The sequence below is a fragment of the Ovis canadensis genome, chromosome 19 (genome assembly GCF_042477335.2).
Source record: "Ovis canadensis isolate MfBH-ARS-UI-01 breed Bighorn chromosome 19, ARS-UI_OviCan_v2, whole genome shotgun sequence".
Lineage (NCBI taxonomy): Eukaryota > Metazoa > Chordata > Mammalia > Artiodactyla > Bovidae > Ovis > Ovis canadensis.
The window spans coordinates 42,082,404-42,094,520 of record NC_091263.1 but is presented as its reverse complement, the minus strand read 5'-3'; the positions used below and the strand labels follow the sequence as shown (position 1 = coordinate 42,094,520).

The following is a 12,117-nucleotide window of genomic DNA, read 5'->3' as shown; positions in this document are numbered from 1 at the left end:
ATCCTGTAGCCCCAATTTGAGTTCTGAGTAATAAAGATATACTTTCAGTTGAAATACTGCATCTCTAAATTAAATAAAAATCATCTCCTCCCTAATGTTGATCTTACAGAAAAAATTATATATGGACATGATAATTCAGTGCAAGAGTAAAACTTTAAAAAAGAAAGTAAAAACAAGGTTTTAAACTCAAAGCTGTATTTGCATCATGTCAAAAATTTCTATTGATACTCCATGATCTCTTGACTTCTTATTTCTCCATCAACATCTTCAAAAAATAAAGACAACTTTAGAGCCTTCTGGCTTTGTTAGTTAACATTTTTCCTAATTATGACATAAAGCAAGGGCTGAGAGGATGGCCAGAAAGCAGCATTGCCTAGAGCAGTGGCGTGCGCATCATCAGAGGGGGAACAGCTCCAGAGTCAACAGTCAAGACTTGACTCATCCTCAGCCAGATGACCTTGGGCAAATTATTTAGTATCTCTATGCCTTAGTGTTTTTAACCTAAAAAAAAAAAAATGTTGTGAGGATAAAATTAAAAAAAAAAGAAGTTAAATGCAAAATGCTAGGAACAGAAAATAACACAAAGTGAACATTAAAAAATATGAGCCAGTATTAATAGCTCTAACACCATCAATAGCACCACCAGCATCACCCAGGAAGCCATGGCTGTGGGAAGACCATCACCCTAAGGGGGCAGATGCTGCCCAGACACTTACATCCCAGGTGATCACCAGTTCAGACCGGCTCCCACCTCCTCCACTGACTTCTGAAGGAGGCACTTCTGGCACTACACAGGTTAGAGAGAAGAAATGAAACCCTACTCACATTTGGTAATATTTATCTGAAGGAAGACTCAACATTGTTTACTTTTAATCTGAATAATTCTACAATTGGCATATTACATGTGTGCATGTGCATATATATATGCAATATGTATGTGTGTATATCTAAATAGATTTATCTTTGGGGGAGATAATCACATGATTTACATTTGCAGAAAATTAGTAAAGATTCAAATATTTCAAACAGCAAGAAAAAATTACTCAGTATGAAGGTTAATAAAATGAGAAAAAGCGTTTCATGAGGGATTATGATAAATCAATCCAGCATGGAAATTTTTTTCCACAAGCATCAAAGTTACTTCTTTTTAATTGAAATATAGTTGGTTAACAATGTTTTAGGTGTACAGCAAAGTGATTCAGTTATAGACACATATACACACATAGGTACACACACATATATATATATTTTCAGATTCTTTTCCCTTATAGTTATTGCAAGATATTGAATACAGTTCCCTCTATATAGTAGGTCCTTGTTGCTTATCTATTTTATATATAGTAGTGTGTATCTGTTAATCCCAAATTTCTAATTTATCCTGCCCCTTTCCTTCTCCCTTAGGGAACATTTCTTTTCTATGTCTGTGAATCTATTTCTGTTTTATAAATCAGTTCATTTGTACCATGTTTTTAGAGTCCACATATAAGTAATATCATATGATAATTTGCCTTTCATTCTGCCTTAATTTTACTTGGTATGATAATCTCTAGGCCTATCCATGTAAGCATGAACATTTAACTTGTGACTACTCTAAGTAAAGATAGAGTTCTCAGAACACCGGCTTTATATAAAAATGACTCACATTGAAATCTTCAAATCCTGTTCTTTTATGAATCTCACACAGGCATTAGATTTCTCACTAATAGAAATTTATGTTTTATAAATCTCATGACACACCTAGAGCATAAGATACCTAAAGGTAGGTCCTTGTTGTGTTCACAACTGTACCCACTGTACCTAGAAAGTGCTCAGCACACAGCAGATACTTTCTAACCATATTTCTGTGAATAAATGAACAGAGTCTCAAGACGGATGTGACTCCCCAGTTTCTCATAATCCCAGGCACGAACATTCTATGCATTGTCCTAAGTGGAAAAGCATCATTAAAATTACTCAAATATACTCCATGACTTCTATCTTGGCTTTGTTCCAAAGTGATACATCGGCTGTATTTCAAACATAATTTTAGTCTTAACACTACAGATTCTGAAAAGGAAAGTCTTAAATCCTGTCTGATGCCTCAATAACGTGATACCATACACACTTTCTGTTCTGCAGTTTCAATGTTAGGCTGTTTTTAGCATTACCAAGGGGTCTTATGGTTAATATTAATAGTTACCCCTCATGAAAATTTTAAAAATAATTCTCTCTTAATTTAATACTCAAGCAGCCAAAATGTACCTATTCATCAATCACTTAAGCTCATTCACTGAGCTTGGAGGGCAGAATGAAATTTCCTAGCAGCTGATCTCCCAAAAGTCATTATCCTACCAATTTGTCAATGCTTGTTATAAATGAAAACAGCACTTCCCCTGTTAACAGGGTGACGATCTCAGATAGTAATTATAACCTTAAGTGACAAAAACATAGTCACTCTACATGCACTAATGAAGGCTGGCGCTGGACTGAACTCTTGCAAATGTCACACTACATCAGATTCACTTGCACGTGTGTCTTTTGACAAACGCCATATGGCCAGTTTGCCGTGAGATAGGTCAGATAATTGCAACGAGGCATTACTGAGGCTGAACCCCTGCTGGCCTGGGGATCAAGGGCAAGAGAAGTGGAAACACACACCGAGGAAGACCTATGAAGCCAAGACTCAGAAAACAAAAACACTAACCTGCCTCTTCAGTTCTTACTTTTTCTGAGGGTAAACTGGGTTCTCCACCTCCGATTTTGTTACTGGCTACAACCCGAAATTCGTACTCCACCCATGGATTTAACTCGACTACCGTAGCTGTGTGTGTTTTCCCATCAATGACCTCAGGCACTACAAAGGAATATTTCAGAGAGGTAAACGTTTGCGCATCTCAGGGTTGATCTGAAATTCATTCATTTGTACCAGTGGCATCTGCCTCACCCCCTTTACCTGTTGTGGCCGTTTGCCAACCCACGGAGAAGGGAGTCCTCGCCTGGACAGAATAGGCTATAACTGGGCTGTGGTTGTCTGTACCTTCTTTCCAAGAGAGCTGGGCTGTTGTGTCTGTAATTTCATCTACCTTCACACTCTCTGGTGGCCCAGGTGAACCTATGGAAGGCAAAAATGCAAAGAACAGTTCAGTTCAGTCACTCAGCCACGTCTGACTCTAGTTAGCAATTCCATAAACCAAAGTGAAGAACCTCCCTCCTGACACACGACACCTCATGACACCCCAGTGGATCCCGATTTCAAAAGCACTTATGGCAAAAGGAAATTTCCCTGCAATAAAACAACCATTTTCTTTCTTTTGCATTCCTGTTGTTAGATATTTAATCTGGATTTTGAGCCATGAATTCCAAAGTCATAACACTCCACGACTGCAAATGACATCTGCTTTTTGAGTCCTCTGTTTGGCAGGATTCCTGTACCTTTCCAAATTCAATAACCTTCACTTTTGTGTGAAGCCTTTTTTTTTTTTTAACCTCCTGGGACATCTCTGTAGTTTCCAGTTTGTTATCTAGAGCTGTTTTATTCTATAATGCACTCTGGGTCATTTTTCAGCCCAGTAGCAAATCAGTACTTTGGACAGTAGATCAGATTGGCAAATTTTCTCAGGCATTCTGGATGATTCTGGTTTTTTGGATGTACACACACATACACTCTATCACTATTCTCTTTCACATTAAACACCATCACTGAATTAATGACATGTTCAAAAACACATCAGCTTGGCAGCAGCTGTAGAATGCTTATTACTGTGAGAGCTATTGGAATGACAGAATTGAGATTTTTATTTCTTTGAATTAGCATCAGTCCTCATTGGTACATCTTCTGGTCTGTTTGGGTGGGGTGGGGATCAAATCAATATTATATTTGCATGCTCATATTGCTATCTCTGGAGGAGGAAATGGCAACCCACTCCAGTATTCTTGCTTAGAGAATCTTGTGGACAGAGGAGCCTGGTGGGCTGCTGTCCATAGGGTTGCATAGAGTTGGACACGACTGAAGCGACTTAGCATAGCATTGCTATCTCATCTTGGTTTTTTCTTCAGCAAGGAAGGCTCAGTTAACATGTTTAAAAACAAAACAAAACAAAACACTGAGCCATTAATGCTTACCTCTTACTATGAGGTCAGCAGCAGATGAAACGCTGTCCACCCCTGTCTGCACCATACAAACATATTTTCCACTGTGCTTCAACTGAATGTTTCTGATCATTAAATCACCTGATGAACTCTGTTGGAAAACACAGGTAATGAACATATTATTATTCAGAAAACACAGAGAACCTTAAAGGCCATATTCAACACCACCATTGGGACAAAACCCTATTTAGAGAGAAGACCTAGGTGGTTACAAAACAGAAGATTGCTCCAATGGAAAGTATGGAAATAAAAACTAGCTAAAAACCATACATGACTACAGACATAGGTTTCTGTAGCTAAATAAATGACAAGCTTTCCCCTGAGCATTTATGGTTTCACAGATAAATAAGGGCAGAGATTACAGTCTCAGAGTCTATTTACTTCCACTAGGGTGACACTTCTTTTTATATCCACTGCTCAGTACCAGCTCAACTCTTTTCTCTTGTTCCAGCCTCTCTGCAAAGATCTGCCTGAGAAGAAGAGGGAAGCATTTAGGTATCTGGTGGGAGATAAATGCAGCACGACAAGGGGATTACCACGGTTGAGACACTTTTCTGAGCTCTTTGAAGCTTAAAAAGCGTAATGCTGTTTAATTCTTTTGCTACAGAATTTAGGGACAGTCAGTATGAACCCCTCAATAAGAAGAAATTAAACATTTTAAACCAAAAAATAATAGCTGCCCATAAAGACACTGGCTGGCGTTTCCCAGTGCCAATTAATGAAACAAATGTATTTCTAAAAGCTCAACTTCAAATAGTCTTCATTTTAAAAGAATGTAAAATCATGTTCATAAAATGACTAACTGCAGGCCAGTTTCATGCATTAGTAAAATATGTATTGAAATAAAATAATTTGGAAAGCAAAGCCTTTTGAAAAGGATCACTTACTCGGAAAATCTGTAAACTGTACAGATAAGGAAGCGATGAGTGGTTTGTCTTATACGTTAAAAGGATAATTTTACTTTTGGGTTTTCCTAGTATTTGTTGAAAGATGGATTCCACTATCTTGTTTTTAGGTAATTTCCCAAGATCTTCTCTAGGGTGATTTCTTAAATATTGCTTCAAATCCTTAGGACTCTTAATGGTCTATACTTTCTCTGATGGTTTGGACAGTATGGCTTTAGCATGATTTTCTTGAGTACTGGGAATAGACAGATGTGAGGTGATTGATGGCTGTAATTAAATAATAATCCAGAAACTGTTAAGTTTGCACATTTTACTTTCATCAAGTTAAACTTTTTCCTTTCTCTCTCTCTCTCTCTTTCTCCTTAGGGTTATTTAGAAATTTATCCCTAGGACAAAACCTTCAATGCTTGCTGACCTTTAGAAACTCTCAGGTTTTATGAGCTCCATATCCTCACAGGAGGTTGATTATCATTTCTATAGAAATCTCTTCTTTTCAGTGAAGTAAGAACTGTTAAACGATTAAATTCCATTAAGGCATTAGGGTAAGCTATTATTATTTTCTGTGTTTATTTGCTTATTTTGAAAGCAGTTGGGTAAAAAGGGGCTGAAAGCAGGATTTTCTTTATGTCCGTAAATTCATGAATACAGTTTCTAGGCATATAAGCTGGTTTTGTTTCCTGAAGAAGTTAAAAAAAAAAAAAAAAAAGACTGATGCTGGGTTTGTCATTTCTGTTCATTTCGGTATTGATGGGTGAAGAGAGACATAGCTTAGCTAGTTTATGTAATACCCAAACCATCTTCCTGAAGAAATATAGCCAGGCTCACGATTAAGAGAAATATAGCTTTTAATTATTTTTTACACTGAGAGTGGAAACAGAAGCAATGAACATGCAGACAAGGAACAATTGAGTTTTTCTTTCAGAACCAACATGAAATTGAGTGGATGAATATATTTATGAAAAATAAAATGCAACAAAAACTAAGAAGGATCCTGTCCTTAATTTTTGTCTTTCTCAGTAGACTAAATTTATATTATTCCTCTTTTAGCACTTTTTCTCTCTCACCTTATTTGTTGTCTTTTAATGAAGCAGTTAAAGAGTCAGTTCAGTTCAGTTCAGTTCAGTCACTCAGTCGTATTCGACTCTTTGCGACCCCATGAATCGCAGCACGCCAGGCCTCCCTGTCCATCACCATCTCCTGGAGTTCACTCAGACTCACGTCCATCGAGTTGGTGATGCCATCCAGCCATCTCATCCTCTCTGGTTCCCTTTTCCTCCTGCCCCCAATCCCTCCTAGCATCAAAGTCTTTTCCAATGAGTCAACTCTTGGCATGAGGTGGCCAAAGTACTGGAGTTTCAGCTTTAGCATCATACTGATCTTAACAAAATTTCATTAAATGCTTGCCATATATGATTCACTTGAGGTTAGGGAAGTGCCTTATATGTAACCTCTGCTCTCTAAGATAGAAATCCAAGTCACGGTTTTATGTGTGTGTATGTATGAAAAAAGTTACGTTTACAAATTTATGGAAGTTTATTTAATAAAGGTTCAATAAATCGCATGGGACATACCATATATACACAACCTCAGAATGAAAAAAGGAAAGAAATTTCCAGTCCCACCGAGGATATGGAGCAACCGGAACTCTTATTATTACTTATGGGAGTGCATACTGGTGCAATTACTCTGAAACTCTGTTTAGAAATATCTACTAAGGCAGGATATAAGCATAATCTACAATCCGGCAGTTTCACCCCTATTACATACTTTACAGATATGTGTGCATATGCTCACCAAAGACATTTATAAGAATGTCTGTGGTAGTACTAACCGTAATAGCTAAAGGATGAAAACAATCTAACGTCCATCACAATAAAGCAGCTTAATAAGCAGTGAAATATTCATTTAACGAAATACTAATAGACCATGAAAATCAATGAACTATAACTACACAGATAATGCACAGCCAAGTCTCAACATAAATAAAAGATATAAATCAGATAGAAAAGAGTAAAATGATACTGACCTATCATATTATAAATCTGGGTTGTGACTATCTTTGGTGGGATATTTAGTACTGCAATGAAGCAATCACTAGGACTTCTGGAATAGGGGTTCCATTGCTTCTGGATTTCACTGTTATTTACCTGAATGGGTTCCTTTTGTGAAAATGGCTATACATTTATAGCTTGTGTATTTGGGGGGAGAACATAATAGCTCTCAAGATGCAGTTATTCTAATGTGTAACTATGGTTCTAAAAACACCACTGTAAATAGGACCATAGTTGAAATGGTCAAAAAACATGGCTGTAATTCTAAACTTCTATTTCTTTCACAAGAATAAAATGCTTAATAATAAGAAAAATACTACTAATTAGACCATTTGATACTTTCCTATTAAATGAAAATGACTATTCCCAGACATTAAAAAAAAAGATAAAAAAGGACAAGGGAATTCCAAAAGGAAGTTTCACTTTGAACAAATCAATCTTGTCCTCATTAGTGTTCACTGTCAATGGTTAAAATACATGCAATTAATTACTGATTACAATAAAGATAATAGGAGAAGAATGTCAAAAAAATCCAAGTAGACTTAGTCTATTTGTAGTATAATAGCACTTGATAGATTATTTTGCAATATAGTCATCAGTAAAATTACATCTATTATTTAGAAATATTTAGAAACAAGCTTGTAATCCCTTGAGTGTAAACATAATTCACATAAAGAAACTTACAAACATTAATACTCTTTGAATAAGTTCTTAGGAGCACAATAACTCTTTGAATAAAAATAGCTTCTACTTCAGTATCTCTTAAATCAGTGTTTTAGTCTTTCTTTATACAGTTTTCCTAAATTCTCCTTCCCCCCACCTCAAATAGAATGGACTAGAATGAGAACAACACAGAAGCAAACCTTCATTTCCCTATCCCTATTTCCCTTGAAACATTGCCCTCAAATTGCAGCAGTATAATTTCAGTCTTTCAGAAAGCAAGTCCTTTTTCTACGCTGCTGTTCATAGCATTACTTGAAAATCGAGCTTTTCAGTAATAGACGAGCCCTGTTCCTACAGGTTAAACAGGGTTTTAAGATGAGGGAGATATTTCCCTAAGTCACAAGAATTTTAGCTCTTTCTAAAAAGCACTATCTTTTTAAATATGATCATTGATTCAAAAAATATTCATTAAACAATGGCTATACTTTAGTCAGTGGGGATACAATGGTGAGGGAAAAAAAAAACCAAAACAGTCCTTATGTTCATGGAGCTTACAGCTGAAAGATGGCCATTAGTCAAACGACTACTACAAATCAATGTAAAAGTACAGTGTAATGCAAGGTCAAAGTACGCAGACGAATCTATGAGTTTCTGGAGTCTCAATATATTGATAGTTAATATCTGCAATAGGAACAGAAGCTATCCAGCAAAAGAGGGTTAGAAAAAATGGTCTATAAAAGAGACTTACACATATGCAGAGACTCTAAGACAGGTGACAAAATAGTCTACTTTGAGAGTGCTAGGGGTAGGGTATGTCAGGGGGATAATCAATTTACAAATCCAAATGAATAAGCCTCCCCCACTACCAAAAGCTCCATTTAATTTTGCTGTAGCTGATTTCAGGGTCATACTCATGTCTTAATGACAGTACATTTTTTATTATACTTGAAAAAACCCAAAGAGCTTTGCTAAGTAATTAATAATTACTTACTTATCTAATTATTTGTTCATCTAATTACATAGATTTCTCCAAGATCATATTTACAGAATATGTTACATGTATAAACAGTAAATGGATTTATAAGCCAAATCACCTTTGAAGTAAATGCTAAGGAAAAGTCCAGAGGGCATGAGATGAATTAGAAGAGAAGTTTGTTAATTTTCCCATATATTTTCTTAGGTGATGATGGTAATGAAATTTCTGATATAATTTAAAAACCACTCTGTATTGAAAGAAAAACACTACGTAATAACCCACACCAGGTGAAGATAAGGAAGCAGACAGCTCATCACTAAATACAGGTAAGCTCAAAGTACACTGCGAGATATATAGCATGCTAAAAGTCAAAGTATAAAATAAACCTTGGAACTTGGAAAACCTCTTGAACCCTGCAAATATAACATGAACTTTCAATAAAACAAATTTTCAGCAAAAACTAATTCCCTAGTAAGCACTCTTGATATAAATGCTGCTGCTGGGCTGCCAAGAAGCATAATTTGCCAGTTTAAGCGGGAAAAAAGGTACTTTGAAAACAATTTGGAAGGCAAGGTAGAATAGAATTTCTTCTCTTTTTAAAATCACTTTTACACAGCCTATTATTGTACAGACTCCAATATTAATCATTCATCCCAGAAACTGGGTTGTCTTCCAAGCCCTGACATTGCATGTGAATCATACACAGGAACCTTGCAATAGTGTAACCAATAGCTTACTTCTGAAACCTCAGTGGTGGTTTTATCTGTGAAGGTCCTTGACGGAATTGGTAGCAGATGTGATTACCTTTGTATTTCTGACCAACCAAATTAAGTCCCCCCAGTTCAGTTCAGTTCAGTCGCTCAGTTCAGTCGCTCAGTCATGTCCGACTCTTTGCAACCCCATGAATCACAGCACGCCACGCCTCCCTGTCCATCACCAACACCTGGAGTTCACTCAGACTCACGTCCATTGAGTCCGTGATGCCATCCAGCCATCTTACTCTCTGTCGCCCCCTTCTCCTCCTGCCCCCAATCCCTCCCAGCATCAGAGTCTTTTCCAATGAGTCAACTCTTCGCATGAGGTGGCCAAAGTACTGGAGTTTCAGCTTTAGCATCATTCCTTCCAAAGAAATCCCAGGGCTGATCTCCTTCAGAATGGACTGGTTGGATCTCCTTGCAGTCCAAGGGACTCTCAAGAGTCTTCTCCAACACCACAGTTCAAAAGCATCAGTTCTTCGGTGCTCAGCCTTCTTCACAATCCAACTCTCACATCCATACATGGCTACTGGAAAAACCATATCCCTTGACTAGACGGACCTTAGTGGGCAAAGTAATATCTCTGTTTTTGAATATGCTATCTAGGTTGGTCATAACTTTTCTTCCAAGGAGTAAGTGTCTTTTAATTTCATGGCTGCAGTCACCATCTGCAGTGATTTTGGAGCCCCCCAAAATAAAGTCTGCCACTGTTTCCACTGTTTCCCCATCTATTTCCCACACAGCCCAAATGGCTGTGACACAGCCACCTGTTTTACAGATGGACACAGCTCACCCAAGGAACAGAAATAACTGGCAACCACTTAAAGATGAAGATCAGCCCTAACACTAGAAATAGTATTAGTTTATCTGATTCATTAATAGTTTCGTCTGAAACTTTGATGCCAAGCTATCTATAGATGTCATACTTAGGGCAGTAATAAGCAATTGGTTTGCATCAAAAAACTTTTCAGTTTCTTCGGTACCAATAAACTGGAATAAATGATCCTTTATAGATTCAAAGTATTATATCTGATAGACACAGTGCCTGAAGAGCTATGGATGGAAGCTCATGACATTGTACTGGAGGTAGTGATTAAGACCATCCTCAAGAAAAATAAACGCAAAAAAGCAAAATGGTTGTCTGAGGAGGCAAATAGCCATGAAAAGAGGAGAAGCAAAAGGCAAAGGAGAAAAGGAAAGATATGCCCATCTGAATGCAGAGTTCCAACCAACAGCAAGGAGAGATAAGAAAGCCTTCCTCAGTGATCAATGCAAAGAAATGGAGGAAAACAATAGAATGGGAAAGACTAGAGATCTCTTCAAGAAAATTAGAGATACCAAAGGAACTTTTCAAGCAAAGATGGGCTCAATAAAGGAAAGAAATGGTGTGGATCTAACAGAAGCAGAAGATATTAAGAAGAGGTGGCAAGAATACACAGAAGAATAGTACTAAAAAGGTCTTCATGACCCAGATAATCACGATGGTGTGATCATTCACCTAGAGTCAGACTTAGAATATGAAGTCAAGTGAGGCTTAGGAAGCATCACTACGAACAAAGCTAGTGGAGGTGATGGAATTCCAGTTGAGCTATTTCAAATCCTAAAAGATAATGCTGTGAAAGTGCAGCACTCAATATGCCAGAAAATTCAGCAGTGGCCACAGGCCTGCAAAAGATCAGTTTTCATTCCAATCCCAAAGAAAGGCAATGCCAAAGAATCCTCAAACTATGCACAATTACACTCATCTCACACACTAACAAAGTAATGCTCAAAATTTTCCAAGCCAGGCTTCAACAGTATGTAAACTGTGAACTCCCAGATGTTCAAGCTGGATTTAGAAAAGGCAAAAGAACCAGAGGTCAAATTGCCAACATCTGTTGGGACATTGAAAAACCAATAGAGTTCCAGAAAAACATCTATTTCTGCTTTATTGACTATACCAAAGCCTTTGACTGTGTGGATCAAAACAAACTGTGGAAAATTCTTAATGAAATGGGAATACCAGACTATCTTATCTGCCTCCTGAGAAACCTGGATGCAGGTCAAGAAGCAACAGTTAGAACTGGGCACGGGAAAACAGACTGGTTCCAAACTTGAAAGGAGTATGTCAAGGCTGTATATTGTGACCCTGCTTATTTAACTTAAATGCAGAGTACATCATGAGAAATGTTGGACTGGATGAAGCGCAAGCTGGAATCAAGATTGCCAGAAGAAATATCAATAACCTCAGACATGCAGACGACACCACCCTATGGCAGAAAGTGAAGAAGAACTATAGAGCCTCTTGATGAAAGTGAAAGAGGAGAGTGAAAAAGGTGGCTTAAAAGCCAGCATTCAGAAAACTAAGATCATGGCATCTGGTCCCATCACTTCATTGCAAATAAATGGGGAAACAGTGGAAACATTGACAGACTGGGCTCCAAAATCAGTGCAGATGGTGACTGCAGCCATGAAATTAAAAGATGCTTGCTCCTTGGAAGAAAAGTTATGACCAACCTAGACAGCATATTAAAAAGTAGAGACATTATTTCGGCAACAATGGTCTATCTAGTCAAAATTATGTTTTTCCAGTAGTCATCCATGGATGTGAGAGCTGGACTACAAAGAAAGCTGAGCACCAAAGAATTGATACTTTTGAA

At 37.4% G+C, this 12,117-nt stretch overlaps 1 protein-coding gene across 1 annotated transcript in view; it reads right to left on the bottom strand.

Moving 5' to 3' along the window:
- CNTN3 (contactin 3) overlaps positions 1-12,117 on the bottom strand; it is a 403,835-nt gene that overhangs the window by 43,054 nt on the left and 348,664 nt on the right. Inside the window, exons 14-17 of the mRNA XM_069562133.1 lie at positions 4,102-4,219; positions 2,933-3,091; positions 2,684-2,833; positions 717-787 (exon numbers count right to left, since the gene is read on the bottom strand). Of these exons, the coding sequence (XP_069418234.1) occupies positions 717-787; positions 2,684-2,833; positions 2,933-3,091; positions 4,102-4,219 (498 nt within the window). The remainder of the gene's footprint in view (positions 1-716; positions 788-2,683; positions 2,834-2,932; positions 3,092-4,101; positions 4,220-12,117) is intronic.